At 51.6% G+C, this 22462-nt stretch overlaps 1 protein-coding gene across 4 annotated transcripts; it reads left to right on the top strand.

The window, feature by feature from the left end:
• Positions 1–4561: 4561 nt before the first annotated feature.
• Positions 4562–22376, top strand: PFAS (phosphoribosylformylglycinamidine synthase). Of its 4 annotated transcripts, none has more exons than XM_029212372.1 (28): positions 4562–6588; positions 7509–7665; positions 7751–7886; positions 8355–8460; positions 8838–9027; positions 9116–9221; positions 9565–9705; positions 9824–9948; positions 10117–10245; positions 10867–10998; positions 11129–11257; positions 14558–14631; positions 14743–14899; positions 15187–15248; positions 15396–15557; positions 15796–15921; positions 16058–16189; positions 16437–16667; positions 16803–16983; positions 17062–17145; positions 17370–17525; positions 17746–17865; positions 18175–18320; positions 18439–18646; positions 18793–18884; positions 18964–19078; positions 20001–20324; positions 20431–22376. In XM_029212372.1, the coding sequence occupies exons 1-28, from the start codon at positions 6553–6555 to the stop codon at positions 20739–20741; spliced, it is 4068 nt and encodes a 1355-aa protein (XP_029068205.1). In that variant the 5' UTR covers positions 4562–6552; the 3' UTR covers positions 20742–22376. The 4 variants fall into 4 exon arrangements, with proteins under 4 accessions (XP_029068205.1, XP_029068204.1, XP_029068206.1 ...); XM_029212371.1 differs by having other exon boundaries at positions 7506–7665; XM_029212373.1 differs by lacking the exon at positions 4562–6588 and having other exon boundaries at positions 7566–7665; positions 7751–8262.
• The last annotated feature ends 86 nt before the right edge of the window (positions 22377–22462 follow it).

Here is a 22462-nt window from a genome sequence, read left to right as displayed (position 1 = left end):
GAATTCATGCAACAATGTGTCAGGCACTGTTCTAGGCTTTGGGGATACAGCAGTGAACAAAGCAGATAAAAATCCCTGCTCCCATGGAGGTTACATTCTAGAACATGGAGACTGACAGTAAAAAAAAAAAAAAAAAGTAAAATGTGTAGTCTGTTAGTAATAGGTGCTATGGAATGCAGGGGGCGGTGTGGTGTGTCCCTTTTATATAAAGAAGGCCTTACTGAAAAGGTGACTTTATATTAAAGAATTGAAAGAGATGAAGGATTCATATGATGGGGATCAAAGAGAAAGAATGGACAGGTGAAACAACAAACACAAAGGCCCAGCGGTGGAAAGAAATGCAAGAAGTCAGTGAGGCTGGAGGGAAGGAGGGGAAATTAAAGACATAAAGTAAAAGAGAGGCATTTAACGCCATTGTACACTTATAGGAGCTTCAAATTGTTTTTGGAGCAAGATAGAATAAACATTGACTATAATATAGTAAGTATAAACACTTTAGACAATAAGAATGCTCTAGTCATAACGGGAGAATAAAGACTTTAATTCTACAAGTTATGGTATCCCCTAATTCAACTTCATTCAATGCAAGCTCTCTATTCCTTATTGCATGAACTAGTTATGCACTGTGGTGCTAAGTTATTTATAAGGCAAATCTTTGTTTGCAGTTATTTCCCATTATTACATCAGAGACGTGTTCCTTCCCTTTTCACCAAAACAACAGCAATGAGAGATTCCCCCAGAGAAGCTGAAACCTCTCTCCTACTCCCCTCCAGCCACACTGGCTCCCTAATTAGAACACCAGTCAGAGCCTAGTCAAAATCCCAAACCTAATCATTCCTTTTGCATTCAATATTTCTCAACTCTGGAAGACCCCCCCGCCACCGTTTTGTTTTGTTTTGTTTGAATTTTATTTTATTTATTTTTTAAAACAGCAGGTTCTTATTCGTTATCCATTTTATACATATTAGTGTATATATGTCAATCCCAATCTCCCAATTCATCACACCACCACCACCACCCGCCCCCGCCACTTTCCCCTCTTGGTGTCCATACGTTTGTTCTCCACATCGTGTCTCAATTTCTGCCCTGCAAACCAGTTCATCTGTACCATTTTTCTAGGTTCCATATATATGCTTTAATATACGATATTTGTTTTCCTCTTTCTGACTTACTTCACTCTGTATGACAGTCTCTAGATCCATCCACGTTTCTACAAATGACTCAATTTCGTTCCTTTTTATGGCTGAGTAGTATTCCATTGTATATATGTACCACATCTTCTTTATCCATTTGTCTGTCGATGGGCATTTAGGTTGCTTCCATGTCCTGGCTATTGTAAATAGTGCTGCAGTGAACATTGGGGTGCATGTGTCTTTTTGAATTATGGTTTTCTCTGGGTATATGCCCAGTAGTGGGATTGCTGGGTCATATGGTAATTCTATTTTTAGTTTTTTAAGGAACCTTCATACTGTTCTCCATAGTGGCTGTATCAATTAACATTCCCACCAACAGTGAAAGAGGGTTCCCTTTTCTCCACACCCTCTCCAGCATTTGTTGTTTGTAGATTTTCTGATGATGTCCATTCTAACTGGTGTGAGGTGATACCTCATTGTAGTTTCGATTTGCAGTTCTCTAATAATTAGTGATGCTGAGCAGCTTTTCATGTGCTTCTTGGCCATCCGTATGTCTTCTTTGGAGAAATGTCTGTTTAGGTCTTCTGTCCATTTTTGGATGGGGTTGTTTGTTTTTTTAATATTGAGCTGCATGAACTGTTTATATATTTTGGAGATTAATCCTTTGTCCATTGATTCGTTTGCAAATATTTTCTCCCATTCTGAGGGTTGTCTTTTCGTCTTGTTTGTAGTTTCCTTTGCTTTGTAAAGGCCTTTAAGTTTCATTAGGTCCCATTTGTTTACTTTTGTTTTTATTTCCATTACTCTAGGAGGTGGATCAAAAAAGATCTTGCTGTGATTTATGTCAAAGAGTGTTCTTTCTATGTTTTCCTCTAAGAGTTTTATAGTGTCCACTCTTACATTTAGGTCTCTAATCCATTTTGAGTTTATTTTTGTGTATGGTGTTAGGGAGTGTTCTAATTTCATTCTTTTACATGTAGCTGTCCAGTTTTCCCAGCACCACTTATTGAAGAGACTGTCTTTTCTCCATTGTATATCCTTGCCTCCTTTGTCATAGATTAGTTGACCATAGGTGGGTGGGTTTATCTCTGGGCTTTCTATGCTGTTCCATTGATCTATATTTCTGTTTTTGTGCCACTACCATATTTTCTTGATTACTGTAGCTTTGTAGTATAGTCTGAAGTCAGGGAGTCTGTTTCCTCCAGCTCTGGTTTTTCCCTCAAGACTGCTTTGGCTATTCAGGGTCTTTTGTGTCTCCATACAAATTTTAAGATTTTTTTGTTCTAGTTCTGTAAAAAATGTCATTGGTAATTTGATAGGGATTGCATTGAATCTGTAGATTGCTTTGAGTAGTATAGTCATTTTCACAATATTGATTCTTCCAATCCAAGAACATGGTATATCTCTCCATCTGTTTGTATCATCTTTAATTTCTTTCATCACTGTCTTATAGTTTTCTGCATACAGGTCTTTTGTCTCCCTAGGTAGGTTTTTTGTTGTTGTTGTTGTTTTTAAATAGATTTATTTATTTATTTATTTTTGGCTGCGTTGGGTCTTCGTTGCTGCCCGCGGGCTTCCTCTAGTTGCAGCTAGCGGGGGCTGCTCTTCGTTGCGGTGCACAGGCTTCTTATTGCGGTGGCCTCTCTTGTTGCGGAGCACGGGCACGGGCTTTAGTAGTTGTGGCGCGTGGGCTCAGTAGTTGTGGCTCATGGGCTCTACAGCGCAGGCTAAGCAGTTGTGGCACACGGGCCTAGTTGCTCCGCAGCATGTGGGATCCTCCCGGACCAGGGCTCCTGCATTGGCAGGCGGATTCTTAACCACCGCGCCACCAGGGAAGCCCCCTACGTAGGTTTATTCCTAGGTATTTTATTCTTTTTGTTGCAGTGGTAAATGGGAGTGTTTTCTTAATTTCTCTTTCAGATTTTTCATCATTAGTGTATATGAATGCAAGAGATTTCTGTGCATTTATTTTGTATCCTGCTACTTTACCAAATTCATTGATTAGCTCTAGTTTACCAAGTCCATGAAAGTGTGCCCTATATCCTGGGATTTACCTCTGCTAGTTCATAGGAGGGAGAGTTGAGTTTAGGCTACAGTGATCAGACTGTAAGTTGAACTGGATCCACCAGCACCCTCGTTGGTGTGATTTAAATGTCAGGTTAGTAGCTTAATCTGGTGGCAGCATGCAGGATCAAATGAGAGGGCCACAGGGTCTGTCAAAGAGTGGGGTAAGTATGGAGGATTGGGAGCTGTCTCAGATCCAGTGATTTTGAATAAGCTACACTTGTTCACGGGGCAGCGGGAGATATAGGACCCAAGTCAGGAGAAGGATCAGGGACAAACTGATGAATCTGGAAGTCACTTTTCTTGTCCCTACATGGTCAAGCCATGACTGTCATGGCACTATGGAAAAATTATTTCAGGTCTCAGTACAATGAGGGTCTTTTACTTTGATATGTCATCTTTCCATAAATTATTGTTTTTTATGTGTGCAGAGAGCATGTCCTAGGGGTCATTAACTTACTGAGCTCACTGGGCAGGATGTGGGTCTCATGCCACCAGGGTTTTATTTTTGGGGGGTATGTCTCATGCTTCTGTTGCATGGTTTGTTGCTAAGCAGGCCTGCTTGGTTTTGTGGTTAAGCAAACCTGTTTTCTTGAGTGATCATTAACTTACAGGGGTCTCCCATACTTTTTTCTTTACTTGCAATCCCCTAGTGGGATTAACTATTTAATTACCTAATTTGTCCCTTTACTCTGTCCCTATCACAATCGTATATGTATATAGTATGAGAGTTTAAAAAAATGTGCCAAAAAACAGTACAAAGCTGCTAAGTGTTTGAGTTACAAAACTAAGGAACGAGAGCATGGCAATGAGCCTCAGCTTCCACATCTGTAAAACAGGGTTTTTGTGAGGATGGACGAGATCATGTAAAGTACCTTAATGGGTGCTCAATAAATTCTTCCGATCATTATTGTCACCGTAACTAGCCAGAATACAGAGGTTAAAAACATATCCCTCCCCGACTTCCCTGGTGGTCCAGTGGTTAAGCCTTAGTGCTTCCAATGCAAGGGTCATGGGTTCGATCCCTGGTCGGGGAGGTTCCACATAGCGATCGGGGTGCGCCCTGCCCCCTACAAAAAATAAAATTAAAAAAAATATATATGCCTCCCACCCTGCTAAGAATTAAATAAATGAATTCATTCAGAAAAAATAAAAGTGAAAGAAAGCCAAGGGAGTAGGGGCAGGGAAACCGAGTCCTGGACAGGTAAGGTGCTCTCTCCGTCAGAGCTCAAGCTGGCTGCACGGATCTGACTGTATTTTCACAAAAGTTAAAAGACCCCGGCGGGCAGGAGGGGGCGGGGGCGTTCTCATGCTTCGCCTCTTCCTGCGGCGCACGCGGATGACGTAAATGGGCGCGCCAGGATTCCAGGAGCTCAGGGACTGCGAGAACGGCTGCCACGTGCGTATGGTTACCGCGCGCAAACCCGGATACCCCTATATGCTTCACCCCGTAGCCACCCACCCAAAGCCTGATCCAAGCCGCTGCAGGATCCCCACCAGGCCGAGCTGCGCCCAGCGGGCGCCTGGGTGCCCGCGTTAGTGCAGGTGTCCGTTCGCGTTTGTTGGACGCCTGGCAGGGGAGACCCCACGTAAACTCATCACCTCTATGACCATTCATTCAACCAAGAAAAAATCCGTTGACAGCCTGTTTTATGTCAAGTACCATGCTGGTCTTTGGGGAGACAGCCCTGATGTAGACAATCCTGTCTTTGTGCTCTTGGAGCTTTTGTTTCACTGGGAATGATAGACGAAAATCAACTGGTATAATAAACAAAATGATTTCGGGTTGTGATAATTCCTGTGAAGGAATTATGGTATGGAGGACAACTGAGGCGCCTAACTTTAAAAAGGGTCATAAGGGGAATTCCCTGGCAGTCTAGTGGTTAGGACTCAGCGCTCTCACTACCGAGGGCCGTGTTCAATCCCTGGTCCGGGAACTAGGATCCCACAAGCCACGAAGTGCGGCCAAAGGAAAAAATAAAATAAAAATAAATAAAGGGGGTCATAAGCATCGGGTGGGGGCGCTGAGAATGGGAGGAATCACGATCTGGCAGGAACATTGGTTGCTGAAATGAGACCTGGCCTGGAACTTGTCAGTCTACAAGTTTGAGATTTTTTGGTTTTTAAGCCCCAGGTATTGTTCTAAGCCTTGGTAATCTGATGGAGGTAAAATAGCTACAGTTCATGCCCTCATCGAGATTTTGTTCTAGTGGGGAAGGCAGAGCTAAAAATAAAATGTCAGATAGTGATAAATACCATATAGGAGATTCATATAAGACCATCTCATAATGGCTACTTCAGAGCAGTTGGTCAAGGAAGGCCTTTTCAAGGAGGTGAATTTTACCTGAAATTTAAATAACAAGAAAGCTAGCCATGCAAATAGCAGGGTGAGAAAAATGCCTTTCGGAACTGAGCTTGGCAAGTTAGAAAACAGTAATAGAAAAGAAGCCAGTGTGATTTGGTGCACTGTTGGCGAGAAGGAGAGTGGTGTGAGATAGGGTTGGAGAGGTAGGCAATGGCCAGACAACATAAAGCAGGGTACTGAGTTGGAATGTTATACCGTGTGTGATGAGAAGCCATGATCTCATTTATGCTAACTTGTGGCGAGTGGATTGTGGTTGGGGCAGCGGTAGGATCAGGGGTCCTGGTCAGGAGGGCTACTGGTGCATTAGTCCAAGGGAGTCCTGGTACTGACTTGAACTGGAGTGACGGTAGCAGAGAGGAAAGGACATGGACAGATTTGGGATATGTTTGGAAATGGATTCGCTGGCAGATTGGGTATAGAGAGGGCTCAGGGAAAGAAAAATTAAGATCGACTCCTGTGTTTTTGACTTGAGCAACAGATTGGATGATGGTGGTGTTAACCGAGATGGGGGAAATGGGGGGAAACCACAGGTCTGGAGAAACGATAAATCAAAATTTCTGCTTTGGCCAGAACAGGCTATCTGTGTTTATGAGACATCTATATGGCAGTGTCACCTAAGCATTTGAATGTACTAGTCTGGAGTTTCAGGGAGAGTCAGAGTTGGATAAAGTTATGGAATCTGTTGGCAGATAGTAACTCGAGTCATGTGAAATTGCCATTTTGAGCCAAACATGTTTGAATGCTGGCGGTCTCATTGGTTCAGTCTAATAGATTGTATTTAAAGCCACAGGTCCAGATGAAGTCTCTTAGGAGGAACATTTAGAGGGAAGAGAACAAAGGGCACAGTCTTGGGCACCCACCATTTAGAGGTGGAGCAGAAGAGCAGGAGCCAGCACAGGTGACCGAGAAGGAGCAACCAGAAGGAAGAGAGGACTATCAGGAGAGTGGTGTCGAGAAGCCAAGAGAGGAGGGTGCTTCAGGAAGTAGAGAATGAATAAGTCAAATGCTGCTGAGAGGTCGAATAAGGTAAGAAGTTAAGTGACCTCTAGATTGGCAACGTTGCGGTCTTTGGTGACCTTGACAGAATAGTCAAAGTCAGCCTTGAGTAAGTTAGATTTGAGATGCCTATGAGTTGTCCAAGTGAAGAAGCGAGGCAATGAGCTTCCTTTCCTCCCACTTCCTTGGGAAGAGGGCGTGTACACCTGGGAGACGTGTGTGTGTGTGTGTGTGTGTGTGTGTGTGAGGGGGGGAGGGGGAGAGAGAGAGAGAGAGAGAGAGAGAGAGAGAGAGAGATCAGAGCTGAATGAATGGTGCAGATCAGAAGCCCTCAGCTCTGCTAGGAGGGAGATGTCCCTGAGCACTGGAGCAGCGAAGAAGGCCTCCGAGAGTTGGTGAGACCTGTACTCACCTTGACAAATGGGAAAGCTTTGGACAGGATAGGGATAGGCATAGGCATTCTAGGATGGGGCAAAGGAATGGTGAGGAGGCTAGGCAGGGTTTAGTGAGTAAAGCCAGGGTCCTATCGAGAAGCAGTGGGATCAGAAGTTGAAAAGTAGTTGGGGAATAGATGTGGAGAGCCTTTGACTGTCAGGCTAAAGGCTTTGGATTTACCTTGAGCAGGGAGATAATACTTTGCAACAGTGAAGTAGAGGAACTATCACTTGACTTCACTGGCCAGCCCCGTCCAGCTCATCCTTCACGCTTAGATGCCGTTTCCCTTAGGAAGGCTTTCCCACTCCTAAAGTGCTAGGTTGGTACCCACAGTCCTGTGGCCTTGACTACACTGGACGGGAAATGTCTGGATACATTTATGCCTCAGTGCCCCCACTGCTTTCCCCCACCACATCCCTAATGCTTCCACAGCCTCAGCCGTCCTTGAAACTTGAAATCAGTTCAACAGATAGGCTCTAGTGAATGTTATTTTTTCTAACTCATCTCGCCAGCAGAGGACACCTACAGAGATGTCCTCAGTCCTTCACTTCTATGTCCGTCCCTCTGGCCACGAGAGGGCAGCCTCTGAATATACTCAAAGGAAGCTGCAAGGGGAACTGCCAGAGTTGCAGGGTGTCAAGACCGAGCTGTGCTACAATGTGAACTGGACAGGTTGGGCCACTTACTGGATTCTTTGGGAGAGGTGCCAAGTGCCAGGGGCAGTGTCTCAGAGTGTCCTTGCCCTGTCTCCCTGCAGCTGAGTCCTCCCCGAGCGCCGAGGAGATGAAGAAGCTGACGTGGCTGTTTGGCTGCCCCTTGTTACTGGACGATGTCGCTCAGGAGTCCTGGCTCCTTCCCGGCCCCACTGACCTGCTGCTGGAGGTCGGGCCCAGGCACGTGTCTCAGCCTCGGGTAGCTCGTTCCCTGGTCCAGAGCCCGTCAGCCTTTCCAGACACACTGCCACCCCTTCCACTTTCATTCCTCTTCCTCCTTTTGCGGTCCTTGGGAGACTTGTTTTCCCTTCATCCTACTCCCCGCCTAGAAAGCTGGGCACATGCTTTCCCCATGTGGGAAGATACCTTTGAAGACTGAGCCAGCTGCCAGGCATGTTCTGGAAATATGACACGTTGTATCCTGAGAAGTTGAAATTGAAGCATTTTGTTGCTACAGGAACAGTTACGGTTTGATTTGAATGACCTTTGAAAGCAGGTTTCTTGGTGCCCAGGTCTGAGGCTGGAGGCCAGCGGTGTGGGCAGGTGCGGGAGGGTGGTAAGTAGAGGTGGGAGATTGCCTGGACAGCAGTGGGCAGGATCCACCTTCTCAGCTGGGGCTCTAACCATCTGGTCCTAACCAATCCACAGGCTGAACTTCTCCACGCCAACATCCAGCAACATCGTGTCAGTGTGCCAGGCTGCGGGGCTGGGGGCCGTGGACCGTGTGGAGCCGACCCGGCGCTACCTGCTCTCGGTGAGCTTGTAGGCAGCCAGGTGGGCATCAGGAGGAGGAAGCGGAAGAGATTTTGGGTCTTAAACTCTAAGGAAACGCTGAGAAGCAGGGGGAGGAGTACCTGCTTTGACGCCTGCCCTGTTTGCAGGTTGTTCACTGCCTGAGGCCACCTGGTCAAGGAGTGAATAGGACAGAAACCCAGCCTGTGCTCCCCTTACTAATCTGTGCGTGCTGACAGGGACTCATGCCTGGAAGGAGCGTCTTTTTCTAATCTGAACAAAGGTGCCAGAGAGGCTAGCAGTGGGCTGGTCCTGTGTGGCTTGGAGAACGAGGGTGGACCATCTTGTCCATTCTTCAACCCTGCACCCCTCGCCTTCTGTGTGTGTCTCCACCCCTAGTTTGCCCACCCGCCTTCGGCTGAGCTGGAGGCCGTCGCCCTGGCTACCCTGCATGACCGGATGACGGAGCAGCACTTCCCCTGTCCCATCCAGAGCTTCTCCCTGGGGTGCACCCCAGCACCCCTCGGCGGCCCAATTGACATACTGGCCGAGGGCCGGTCTGCCCTGGAGAAAGCCAACCAGGAGCTAGGTGCGCAGGGGTCCCTGGAGGAAGGCCCAGGCCAGGCTAGTAGGGGTGCTGAGTCCCACAGTCAGCTCTTCTGGTGGTTGTCTCCTAGGTCTGGCCCTAGACTCCTGGGACCTGGATTTCTACACCAAGCGCTTTCAGGAGCTGCAGCGGAACCCCAGCACTGTGGAGGCCTTCGACTTGGCTCAGTCCAATAGGTGGGGAGGAATGGGGACATTCTGATGTCTGAGCCCGTGGAGGTTGGAAGGGAAGACCGCAGGGACTCTGCATGGCTCTCTCTTGGCCTAGGGGCCTCCCTGAGTCTGTCTGAGTACCTGGGTTCCCCATCCATCCCGTAGTCTGCATTCACATCTTGGTTTTATCTTCACGCTGGATCTGGACCATCCACAATGACAGACTGTTGGAAGCTTATGACTTCTGGAATCTGTTTTGACCTGTGGCCGTAACTCTGCCATTTATGCTGATGAGAAGACATGGCAAGGCCTGAGAAATGACCCATGTTTCCACCCTGCCTTTCCCTCCCCACGTCACCCCCTGCAGTGAGCACAGCCGACACTGGTTCTTCAAAGGCCGACTCCACGTGGATGGGCAGGAGCTGGCACACTCGCTGTTTGAGTCCATCATGAGCACCCAGGCATCCTCGCACCCCAACAACGTCCTCAAGTTCTGTGACAACAGCAGGTGGGCTGTGCCCTCAGCTGGGGTGACCTCAGACCCAGGGAATGGGAGGCCCCAGGCTCTGGTGGGGTAAGTGCAGATGCCAGGAAGGAAGTGAGACTCAGAACGGATGTGTCCACAGTGCAATCCAGGGGAAGGAAGTCCAATTCCTGCGTCCCGAGGACCCCTCACGGCCAAGCTGCTTCCGGCAACGTCAGGGGCTGAGACATGTCGTCTTCACGGCAGAGACCCACAACTTCCCCACGGGTGAGATGAGTCCCCAGGAGGGATAGGCAGGGTCAGAGTATAGGGTAGGGCAAAGGCCCCAGGTCCACCTGGGGACCAGCAGGTTGGCTGCATGTCCTTACTTTCAGTGGGGTGGTCAGAGGTGGAGTTTGCCTTTTCAGTACCCGTACCCTCCCTCTCTCTGCACAGGAGTAGCCCCCTTCAGCGGTGCGACCACTGGCACAGGGGGCCGGATCCGAGATGTCCAGTGCACAGGCCGCGGGGCCCACGTGGTGGCTGGCACTGCTGGCTATTGCTTTGGAAACCTGCACATCCCAGGTCCCGTCTCTTTCCTCTCTACCCATCTCCCCTTCCAGATCCCTTGTCCTGGCAGGCACTGGACACTGTTATCTCTTAGGTCAAAGGGTCATCATGGGTACCTTTTCTTGGGAGGGAGGGCTCTAGAATAGCTGGCCTTTCGCCAACAATGGTTGTGAGGACAGTAGGCCAAGGAAGACCCAGATCTGGCTTTGCAGAACCACAATTTTCTTTATAAACCAGTATCTACTTAGCCAAAAATAATCGTGGTACTGGGTTGGACTTACGGCCATCAACTGCCCCCCAAATCCAATTGTTTTGTTTTGTTTTGTTTTGATGTGGACGGTTTTTAAAGTCTCTGTTGAATTTGTTTATTGCTTCTGCTTTTATGCTTTGGTTTTCTGACTGCGAGGCACGCGGGATCCTAGCTCCCCGACCAGGGATCGAACCCACACCCTCCGTCCCCCACCCCCCTAACTGGAAGGGGAAGTCTTAACCACTGGACAGCCAGGGAAGTCCCAAAGTCCAGTTTCTTGGAAAGTGTTAAGAACTCTGGTCCCAAGAGTCAGACTCTTCCTGAAGGGCCGTGACTCCTCCATCTTCCGTCTTTACAGTCCACCCATCTTTCTCCTTCCTGCCCAGGTTACAGTATGCCCTGGGAGGATCCAAGCTTCCAGTATCCTGGGAACTTTGCCCGACCCCTGGAGATTGCCATAGAGGCCAGTAATGGGGCTTCTGACTACGGCAACAAGTTTGGAGAACCAGTTCTGGCTGGTGAGGCTTGCGGGGGCGTGGGGGATAACAGTCCCAGAGGCGGGGTGGGGTGAGTTGTGTGACCCAGTGAGCGCTGAGGAGCCTGGCCGACTAGACCCTGTCCCCTGTCCCTGTGCCATCCACGCTCCAGGCTTTGCCCGTTCCTTGGGCCTCCAGCTCCCAGATGGCCAGCGGCGTGAGTGGATCAAGCCCATCATGTTTAGTGGAGGCATTGGGTCCATGGAAGCTGAGCATGTGAGCAAGGAGCCCCCAGAGCCAGGTAAGAGCCCACCACCTCTCTACCAGGTCCAGCCAGCTTTCTCCCCAGCACGTGGCAGCCACAGGAGTGGAATTTAGAGGAACTTCAGTGGTTTGTTCTTTATCTCCCAGCTCATGTCTCCTCTCCCCGGTACAGGCTTTCAAGGCAGGGCAGGGCTTTATGCCAGTGGGGCAGGCTCAGTCTGTGTGGCCTGTTTCTTCCTGGGTTGACTTCTGCATGGCAGAGGCCCACCCTGCTAAGTCAAGGCAGCCAGTGTTTATCCAGGGCCTGTTTTTATCTGCAAGCTCAGTTCAATCGGTCGACATTTACTGAGCACCCATCGGGTGCTGGGCACCGTGCTAGGACCTGTGGTGGAATCAAGATAAAGGCCAGGTACCATTTATTGAATGGGTGACCTGTCACATGGCTCAGAATTTAAAAAGCAAAGAAAGGTTATACAGTGGAAACTCTCCTTCCCCTGACCTTCAGCCACCCAGTTTCCCTCCCTAGAGATAACCAATGTTAATTGGTTACTTTTGTACGCTACCAGAGGTTTTTCCTGCATACATAAACAGACCCATGTGTATATTTGCCCCCCCTTGTTTAAACAAATAGCATGTGTGCACACCTTTTTTTTTCTTTTTGGCCTCGCTGCGCAGCTTATGGGATTTTAGTTCCCAGACCAGGGATCGAACCCGGGGCCCCAGCAGTGAGAGCGCTGAGTCCTAACCACTGGACCGCCAGGGAATTCCCCACCCATTTTTTTAATAACCATTTTATTAAGATGTAATTCACGTAACATAAAGTTTACCCTTGTAAAGTGTACAAGTCAGTGGTTTTAGCATATTCACAAAGTTGTACATCAATCACCACTAATTCCAGAACATTTTCATCATCCCAGAAAGAAACCCTGCACCCATGAGCAGTCACTCCCCATGCCCCCTTCCTCGGCCTCTGGAAACCAATAATCTACTTTCTGTCTCGATAAATTTCCCTGTTATAAATGTTGTGTTTGGCTTCTTTCACTTTGCATGGTGTCTTAAAGGTTCATCCATATTATAGTACGTATCAGTACTTCATTCCTTTTTATGGCTGAATAATATTCCATCGTGTTGCTATATCATTTTGTCTCTCCATTCATCGGTTGGTAGACATTTGGGTTGTTTCTGCTTTTCGGCTATTATGAATCATGCTGCTATAAACATTTTATTTATTTATTTAATTTTGCCCGCGCTGGGTCTTCGTTGCTGCGCGCGGGCTTTCTCTAGTTGTGGCGAGCGGGGGCTACTCTTCGTTGTGGTGCGCGGGCTTCTCATTGCAGTGGCTTCTTTTGTTGCGGAGCACGGGCTCTAAGCGCACGGGCTTCAGTAGCTGTGGCTCGCTGGCTCTAGAGCCCAGGCTCAGTAGTTGCGGTGCACGGGCTTGGTTGCTCTGAGGCATGTGGGATCTTCCCGGACCAGGGCTCCTGCATTGGCAGGCGGATTCTTAACCACTGTGCCACCAGGGAAGCCCTGCTATAAACATTTGTGTACCAGTTTTCCTATGTACTTACGTTCTGAATTCTTCTGGGTAGGTAACTAGGAGTGGACTTGCTAGGTCACATGATAACTGTACTCAGTCTTTGAAGCAGCTGCACCATTTTACATTCCCCTCAGCAGTGCGTGAAGGTTCCGATTTCTCCAGATCCTTGCCAACGCTTATCTGTCTCTTTGATTATAGCCATCATAGTGGATGTGAAGTAGTATCTTATGGTAGTTTGGGTTTGCATTTCCCTAATGACTCAGGATGTTAAGCATCTTTTCCTGTTTCTTGGCTATCTGTATAGCTTCCTTGGAGAAATATCTGTTCATGTCCTTGGCCAATTTTAAATTGGTTTGTCTTTTTTTTTTTTGGAGTGTAAGTTAGTGTTCTTTGCATATTCTGGGTACTAGCCCCTTATCTGATAGGTAAATGATTTGCAAATATTTTCTTCCATTCTGTGGGTTGTCTTTTTACTTTCTTCATGGTGTCCCCTGAAGCACAAATGTTTTTAATTTTGGTAAAGTATAATTTATCTGTATATTTTTTCTTTGTGGCTTCTGGCTTATAGTGTCATGACTAAGAAACCACTGCCTAAGCCAAGGTCACCAAGATTGACTCATATATTCTCTTGTAATACTTTTATAGCTTTTAGCTTTCACGTTTAGGTCTCTGATACATTTTGAATTTTTTGTATATGGTATGAAGTAGGGATCCAACTTCCTTCTTTCACATGTGGATATCCAGTTGTTCTAACAAAATCCTTTTTGAAAAAAACTGTTCTTACCCCCATTGAATTGTCTTGGGACTCTTGCCAAAAATCAGTTGGCTATAAATGTTCGGGCTCATTTATGGGCTCACAGTTCTATTCCAATGACCTATCTATCTATCAACCTGTCTCCTTCTGCTAGTAACACACTGTCTTGATTACTGTAGCTTTGCAGTAAGTTTAAAAGCAGAAAGTATGAGTCCTTCAATTTTGTTCTTCTTTTTCAAGATTGTTTTGGCTTTGTTCTAGGTCCCTCGAATTTCCATATAAATTTTAGGATCAGCCGGTCAGTTTCTTTGAAAAAGGTGGCTGATTGTGTTGACTCTGCAGTTCGCTTTGGGGAGTATTGCCATTGTAACAATATGAAGTCTTCCGATCTATAAGCATGAGATCTCTTTCAATTTATTTAGGCCTCCTAAGATATTTCATAATTTTCAGTGTGTAAGTCTTAAGTATTTTATTCTTGTTGATGCTGTTCCAAGTGGGTAGGCGTACTTCTGCACCTTGCTTTATTTCAGCTTAGCAATATACTTGGAGATCATTTCATACTGATGAGATCAGATTACTTCATTATATTCATATGTAACTCTCTTTTTTGGGGATAGTCCCTGGCGGTCCAGCGGTTAGGGCTCTGTGCTTTCACTGCTGAGGGCTTGGATTCAATCTCTGGCTGGGGAACTAAGATCCTGCAAGCCGTGCGGCATAGCCAAAAAAAAAAATTCTCTGTTTCGGTGGCTTAGTTTTTCATTATATGGCTTATACCACAATTTATTTAACCAGTTCTCTGTTGTTAGCATTTAGATTATTTCTTGTGTTTGGTAATACAAATAATGCTGCAGTATTTAATTTTGTACGTAGGTGCTTTGTACCTGTGCGAATAAATCTGGAGGGTAAATTCCTCAAAGTGTATTTACCCAATCAAAGAATTTTGATTGCTCTCCTCTAATACCAGCTTCCCTTTATCCTCACACTGCTTCGTTCTCACATGTCTGGTCACTTCCCGGGTGTTCTGATTCAGCCCTCCTTCCTCGCAGGTATGGATGTTGTGAAGGTTGGGGGTCCTGTCTACAGGATTGGAGTCGGGGGCGGAGCTGCTTCGTCCGTGCAGGCAAGTGCAAATAGCTCAGGTGCCAACTCCATGACATCTCTGGGCCCCATGCATGGGTGGGGTGTGAGCTCCCAGCCCCCCTGAGCTGAGATGTGCCATCTGTCCTCCCAGGTGCAGGGAGACAATGCCAGCGACCTGGACCTTGGGGCTGTGCAGCGGGGAGACCCAGAGATGGAACAGAAGATGAACCGTGTGATCCGGGCTTGCGTGGAGGCCCCCGGAGGAAACCCCATCTGCAGCCTTCATGACCAGGGTGCCGGCGGCAATGGTGAGAGGAGGGGTTGGGACAGAGGACCAGGCCTACCTGGTCTCCTGCCAGGTTCAGTCTGGGGAGAGGTATCGCGGATCTGCAACCAACCAGCTAGCTCTGGGCCCCACTCTGCACCCACTACACGTTCTGGACAGGCTCAGGGTTAGTCGCTGGAGAGGGTGCAGTAGCGGTTCAAACAGGGATGCACAGAATTAGGGGCTCCTTTGGAGGCTGGGAACGGCCTTTTGTTTGCCTGGTACTGACCAGGGCCAGATGAGAGCCTCTCCCGGAAACCCTCTCACCAGGCAACGTCCTGAAGGAGCTGAGTGACCCAGCCGGAGCCGTCATTTATACCAGCCGCTTCCAGGTGGGTCTCCTCCCTGAAGTCTGATTGTCTCCCTGCCCCTGTCAGTCCCAGCCGGCCCCACCCATCTGTCCCCCACTCCCAGCAAGAACATGAGACTTGGGAGCACCCGCTGACCCTTCCCTTTCGTCCTCCCCCATGGATGTGCAGCTCGGGGACCCGACCCTGAACGCCCTGGAAATCTGGGGGGCAGAGTACCAGGAGTCAAATGCACTTCTGCTGAAGCTCCCCGACCGGGACTTCCTGAGTCGTGTCAGCGCCCGGGAACGCTGCCCAGTTTGCTTTGTGGGCACCATCACGGGAGACAGGAGGGTGAGTTGGCTCAGGGAGTCGGTAACAGATGCTGTGCGTGGGCTTGCCCAGGAGGGAGAGTGTCTCAGGAAAGAGACGAGAGCATGGGCGCCGTGGGGACCAGCGTGGGGCCGGGGGGCTCAACAGGAGAAGCCAAGTGGGGTGGACAGAGCACCTCTGCCCGGCTTTCCAGAAGTGTTTATCCCCTGCTGGTGGTCATTGTCTCGTTCTCTCTGGGCGGCGTCCCTGTGGTCTACAGATAGTGCTGGTGGATGACCGGGAGTGTCCTATGGGAAGAGATGGCCAGGGGGACGCCCCCCCAACACCTCCCCCGACCCCTGTGGACCTGGATCTGGACTGGGTGCTGGGCAACATGCCCCGGAAGGTATGTGGGGGGGGCGGGAGGTTTCTCCTTCTCTGGCCCAGCCCTTCAGACCAGCATCTGCCCTACACGTGCTTTGTCACCTGTGTGCCCAGCACCTCCCCAGGCGCTCACACCACTGTTGCCACCTGTGTTGCAGGAGTTCTTCCTCCAGAGGAGTCTCCCCGTGCTGCGGCCCCTGGCCTTGCCCCCAGGGCTGAGCGTGCGCCAGGCCCTGGCGCGGGTCCTCAGGCTGCCTGCGGTGGCCAGCAAGCGCTACCTCACCAGCAAGGTCTGCCCCGCACCCTTGCTCCGCCCTCTCAGCCCTCTGCGCCCTTCCCTCTGCTCGCCCAGCCCAGGGGATGGCTGTGGGAGCCCACCGGGCCTGAGGGGGACGTGGTAGGGGTAGGGCAGCTACCCCGATGGCCTGAGCCCCTGCTGTCCACCCCGAGCCTTGTTGTGTCCAGGGTGAGCCAGGCCTCCTTCCACCCCCTTGTCCCTGTCCCTTGGCCTCTTGCTAACTCCACCTGGTTCTGCAGGTGGACCGCTCCGTGGGCGGCCTGGTGGCACAGCAGCAGTGTGTGGGACCCCTGCAGACCCCTCTGGCAGACGTGGCGGTGGTGGCACTGAGTCACCAGGAGCTCGTAGGGGCTGCCACAGCCCTGGGAGAGCAGCCCGTCAAGAGCCTGCTGGACCCCAAGGTTGCTGCCCGGCTGGCCGTGGCCGAAGCCCTCACCAACCTGGTGTTTGCTCTGGTCACCGACCTCCGGGTGAGTCCCCTGCTGCTTCTGCCCTGGAGCCCCCGGCCTCTGGGACGCAGACGCAACCACCGCCTGCTCACCCCTCTGCCCGCAGCCTCTCCACACCGCCCTCCCTCCCTAACACGAGTCTCTGCCACTTCCCAGGACGTGAAATGCAGCGGGAACTGGATGTGGGCGGCCAAGCTCCCGGGGGAGGGCGCGGCTCTGGCCGACGCCTGTGGGGCTGTGGCAGCCGTGATGGCGGCCCTGGGTGTGGCAGTGGATGGTGGCAAGGACTCCCTCAGCATGGCCGCCCGGGTTGGCGCTGAGACCGTGCGGGCTCCTGGTGAGCTCTGGGCGCCCAAGGGCGAGGGGCGGGTCTGTGGGCCAGGCTGCGCCTCACTCTCCACTCCTTGCTCTGCAGGGTCGCTGGTCATCTCAGCCTATGCTGTCTGTCCAGACATTACAGCCACTGTGACCCCAGACCTCAAGTGTCCCGGAGGGAGAGGTATGGGTTCTTCCCTCTCCTCGGTGCACTGTGGATTCACAGCTTGGTCCTTTGTTTGGGGTCTGCTTCGTGAGTGCTGGGCCCCCTCGTTCAGCACTGGGGCATGGTGCCTTCTGGGGCTGGTGGTCTGGGTGCCTCACCACGTCCTGGGAACTTCAGTGAGCACGGCGGGAGGGCTTCTCCTGAGCCAGCCATCTCCCCTCACCGTGCCCCTGTCTCCCCAGGCCACCTGCTCTACGTGCCTCTGAGTCCTGGGCGCCATCGGCTCGGGGGCACAGCTCTGGCCCAGTGCTTCTCGCAGCTCGGTGAGCAGCCTCCCGATCTGGACCTTCCCGAGAACTTGGTGCGAGCCTTCGGCATCACCCAGGGGCTGCTGAAAGGTGAGTGAGGCCCTGAAGGAGACGGTGCCTGTGGCTGACATGGGGCAGGCACTGACCAGCTGAGCATGTGCGGGGGGGCCAAGAGGGGTCTGACGCCCTTCTCTCTGGTTCTCTGAGCGAGCCCACACTCTCGCCCCCGCCCCCTCCCGACTGTCAGAAGGGAGGCGGGGCCGCCAGGTTTGGGTCCCAAGGCTGCCGAGCATTTTATTCCTTCCTCCAGACCGCCTCCTCTGCTCAGGCCACGATGTCAGTGACGGAGGTCTCATCACCTGCCTGCTAGAGATGGCCTTTGCTGGGAATTGTGGGATAGAGGTGGCCGTCCCTGCCACTGGGGTCAATGGTGAGGAGCCTGAGGTCTAGGTTCCAGCCTGGGCTGCCTGCCCCATCCTGCGGACCCCATGTCCTATTAAAGAGTAGAGTGTCCCCAACTCCTTTTCCCCTGAGTCCCTTGCTGTCTTTTCTGACCACTGAGCCAGGTGGCACCTCTGAAACCTCCTGCAGACCCTGAGGCCACATCCTTGGTCCTGCTTTCCCAGGCCTCACCCCATCCCTGACCCCTGCCTTCGTTCCTTTAGCCATAGCCACCTGACTCCACCTCTGAGTCCCTGGCAATACCCTAGTCACCTTGACCCCTCTGTTACTCTCCCAGCGCTGCCTGTACTGTTCGCTGAGGAGCCAGGCTTGGTGCTGGAGGTGCAAGAGCCAGACCTGGCCCAAGTGCTGACACGTTACCGGGAGGCTGGCCTCCACTGCCTGGAGCTGGGCCGCACGGGCAGCGCCGGGCCCCACGCCATGGTGAGGAAGTGAGGAATGGCAGGCCTGCAGAGGGAAGGTCGTGGTTTGCCAGCCTTGGAGGGGGCCCAACGTGGACATCTTTGCTCTCAGCCCCTGAAAGATCTGCCCCCCTCTCTAGGTCCGGGTATCAGTGAACGGGGCTGTCGTTCTGGAGGAGCCTGTTGGGCAGCTACGAGCCCTCTGGGAGGAGACCAGTTTCCAGCTGGATCGGCTGCAGGCAGAGCCCCACTGTGTGGCCCAGGAAGAAGGGGGTCTGAGGGAGCGGACGGGGCCCACCTACTGCCTGCCCCCCACCTTTCCCACAGCTTCCGTGCCTCATGAGCCTGGTGAGGAAATGTGTGTAGTGGCTTGGCTGCCTGGGCACTTTGGGGAGGAGCCCAAGGCTTGGATGTGGGGCCTGCCCTGGACAAGGTGTCTGGGGCGCTGGGGTGCGGAAGTAACCCTCTGGCACAAGGACATTCCTCCCCCCCAGGTGGCCCCGCCCCCCGCGTTGCCATCTTTCGAGAAGAAGGCAGTAACGGAGACCGGGAGATGGCCGATGCCTTCCACTTGGCTGGGTTTGAGGTGAGCAGCTTGCCCGGCAGAGCCGGGGCTGGGCTTTGGGCCATGGGCTGTCTGACACTTGCCCTCCCCCTCCTGCCAGGTGTGGGACGTGACCATGCAGGACCTCTGCTCTGGAGCCGTCAGGCTGGACACGTTCCAAGGCATGGCCTTCGTGGGCGGCTTCAGCTACGCGGACGTCCTGGGCTCTGCCAAAGGTGGGTGTGCGGCCCTGCCCACTCGCTCCCCGCACGTTCCTGAGGAGCTGCCTTAGCCCCCTTCTACCTTGACTGAGAACTGGCCTCTCGCCTCCATAAGGCTGGCTGGGGGAGCGTGAGCGCATTCATTCTGGGCCAGCCGCCAGGAGGCCTGCAGGTAGCCTTTTTTTTTCATTCATTCATTCATTCATTCATTCATTGACTGCACTGAGTCTTCGTTGCTGCACGCGGGCTTTCTCTAGTTGAAGCGAACGGGGGCTACTCTTCATTGCATTGCGCAGGCTTCTCGTTGTGGTGGCTTCTCTTGTTGCGGAGCACGGGCTCTAGGCACGCGGGCTTCAGTAGTTGTGGCACACGGGCTCAGTATTTGTGGCTCGCGGGCTCTAGAGCGCAGGGTCAGTAGCTGTGGCGCACGGGCTTAGTTGCTCCGTGGCGTGTGGGATCTTCCCGGACCAGGGCTCGAACCCGTGTCCCCTGCATTGGCAGGTGGATTCTCAACCACTGCACCACCAGGGAAGCCCTCTGCAGGTAGCTTGTGAGGCAGGTGGGCTGGGTGGCACTGTGCCCTGTGAGAAGCGGCAGCTGCTACTCAGCTCCAGCAGGCTGTCCTGTCGGAAAGCAGGCTCGGCACAGCCAGATCTTTCTGTTTCTCAAGACAAGCCGGAAATCCTGATTAAATGTTAGGCAACTGAATAAAAAATTTTGAAAATGCTCTGCGGCCTAAGCAGAAAACTCGCCGTCTCAGGCCCAGGAGTTGGCAACATCTGTTTCAATCAGTTAAACCTGATTTTTTTCCCCGGCGTTTGCCCTGAGCTCTGCAAAGGGGGGAGGTCCTGGGCGAGTGTAATGGGGCACGCTGGGATGGAAGGGCGACGGTCCCCCCTCATTCCGGTGCTCACCCCAGCCTCCTGTTCCCTCCTAGGGTGGGCAGCTGCTGTGACCTTTAACCCCCAGGCCGGGGCTGAGCTGAGGCGCTTCCGGCAGCGGCCAGACACCTTCAGCCTGGGCGTGTGTAACGGCTGCCAGCTGCTGGCCCTGCTGGGCTGGGTGGGAGGCAGTCCTGGTGACGAGGCGGCAGAGATGGGCCACGAGTCCTGGCCGGCCCGGCCCGGCCTCCTGCTGCGCCACAACCGGTCTGGGCGCTTCGAGTCGCGCTGGGCCAGCGTGCGAGTGGGGCCCGGGCCGGCCCTTATGCTGCGAGGGATGGAGGGTGCCGTGCTGCCCATCTGGAGCGCCCACGGGGAAGGTCAGGCTCCGGGGAGTCGGGGAGGGCCTGAGGGCAAGGGTCGGGGAGGATGCCAGGGAGCTCTGCTCTCACGTCCCTCCTTCCCTCCTCCCTCCTTCTGCCCCAGGTTACATGGCATTTTCTTCCCCGGAACTCCAAGCCCAGATTGAGGCCAGGGGCTTGGCTCCGCTGCACTGGGCAGACGATGACGGCAACCCCACGGAACAGTACCCCCTGAATCCCAACGGGTCCCCAGGGGGCATGGCTGGCATCTGCTCCCCCGATGGCCGCCACCTGGCTCTCATGCCTCACCCTGAGCGGTCTGTGAGGCCTTGGCAGTGGGCGTGGCGACCCCCTCCGTTTGACACTATGACCACCTCCCCCTGGCTCCAGCTCTTCATCAATGCCCGAAACTGGACCCGGGAAGGAGGCTGCTGAGCAGGCCGGGAAGACTCCCCTGGGCCCCGTGGTTTTCACCCACGGTGTCTTTAGAAGTACCTCATATTATTTCTGTGTGTCTTGGACAGACAAGGACCAAAATGCCCAAAAAAACCTTGGCTAATTTTATGAATCTGTCTATGCCTTACGCTGTTGGATTTGTTTTCAGTTCTGTTCTAACACGTTTTGTCCTTTGTGGGCCTGGGAAGCAACATGCGGTTCAGAGAAAAGAGCCTGCGGTGGGAAGTTAGGATGCATGGGGGGAGGGGGTTCCATTGCCCCGCTTCGCTGCACCACATCACTTATGTCACTTATCTGAGCTCGGAGGGATGTCCTATGCCCCCCTTCCTCATCGGGGTTTAAGGGGATGGGGGCGGACAAAAGCAAGCAACTCAGGACCTCAGCGTGCTCATCTGGAAAACAGCAGAAGCTTTCTGGATTCTTCTTTCTATTTTTATTTTATTTTTTAAACTTTAGATAAAGAATTTTAATTAAATTGGCATAGTTAAGACCAAAAAGATAAAATGGACATTGTCAGTGTATCTTCAGCCCTTGCTTTAACAGGCAAATGAACACAACTTGAAACACAGGTGAATTTTGCTCGTCTATGAGACAGTGAAGGGAGCCTCTCAGTATTTAAATATATTAATATAACCAGTTATAGAAATCTAAATCTAAAACCAATCTCCTATAGGGTTTGAGAAGGCATTCACCATATCCCTGAAAAGTTTAACATTCCTTATTCCAGTTTAATCATCTCTTTAGAAGGGGAAAACAGTGATAGTACTTGTTGAACCAGAATTACTATCAAAATTCAAAAAGCTGACCATATTCATTTAGCCACAAGCCAATCTTATTCAAATCAGGACAGAAATACTACATCATCCGTTCATGATCTGAGTTCTGCTATATGAGATCAATTTAAATACGGTACACGTAAGAAGTCATGAGACATTTGTTTCATAATAAAAAGGCAGTGGCCAACTATTACTCATTAGTAGCTTTTTTGAGATAAGCTATCAAGTCTGCCCTTTCTCCCTTCTTTTTTTTTTTTTTGCGGTACGCGGGCCTCTCACTGTCGTGGCCTCTCCCGTTGCGGAGCACAGGCTCCGGACGCGCAGGCTCAGCGGCCATGGCTCACGGGCCCAGCCGCTCCGCGGCACGTGGGATCTTCCCGGACCGGGGCACGAACCCGCGTCCCCGGCATCGGCAGGCGGACTCTCAACCACTGCGCCACCGGGGAAGCCCCAGATTCTTCTTTGTAAATGCAGCGCTGTGCTAAGTGTAAGCAGTTGTTGGCAGCTTCTGTGACAGTGTCTCCAGCCGAGTCATAGGACCGCCCTGGTGCTGGCCTCTGAACTCGGTATTCCTGACCTTTGCTTCTCCTAGTCTAGCAGCTCCCTTCCTTATCCCTAGCACTGAGCCTTTAGTATGCATTTATTCTTTCAGTCGTTCATTCATTCATTCCATTAATTTTCGATGGTTTGCTACAGTGCCAAGCACTGTCGCTGCCACCAGGGAGTTTATGGTCTAATAGGCTTTAAAATAATATCTGTGGGACTTCCTGGTGGCGCAGTGGTTAAGAATCCGCCTGCCAATGCGGGGGACACGGGTTCGAGCCCTAGTCCGGGAAGATCCCATATGCCGTGGAGCAACTAAGCCCGTGTGCCACAACTACTGAGCCTGTGCTCTAGAGCCCGTGAGCCACAACTACTGAGCCT

The sequence above is a fragment of the Monodon monoceros genome, unplaced genomic scaffold (assembly GCF_005190385.1).
Source record: "Monodon monoceros isolate NGI ecotype Baffin Bay Population unplaced genomic scaffold, NGI_Narwhal_1 Super_Scaffold_9, whole genome shotgun sequence".
NCBI classification, from domain to species: domain Eukaryota; kingdom Metazoa; phylum Chordata; class Mammalia; order Artiodactyla; family Monodontidae; genus Monodon; species Monodon monoceros.
This window is presented reverse-complemented; position numbering and strand designations above follow the sequence as displayed.

What these genes read in the sequence shown, in the direction of transcription:
- PFAS (XM_029212371.1), top strand. Translation starts at nt 6,553, where the DNA reads ATGAATAAGTCAAATGCTGCTGAGAGGTCGAATAAG. An exon ending in CTACAATGTGAACTGGACAG is followed by an intron (nt 7,666 to 7,750) that starts GTTGGGCCACTT and finishes GTCTCCCTGCAG; the next exon opens with CTGAGTCCTCCCCGAGCGCC. An exon ending in GCGCCGGGCCCCACGCCATG is followed by an intron (nt 18,321 to 18,438) that starts GTGAGGAAGTGA and finishes CCCCCTCTCTAG; the next exon opens with GTCCGGGTATCAGTGAACGG.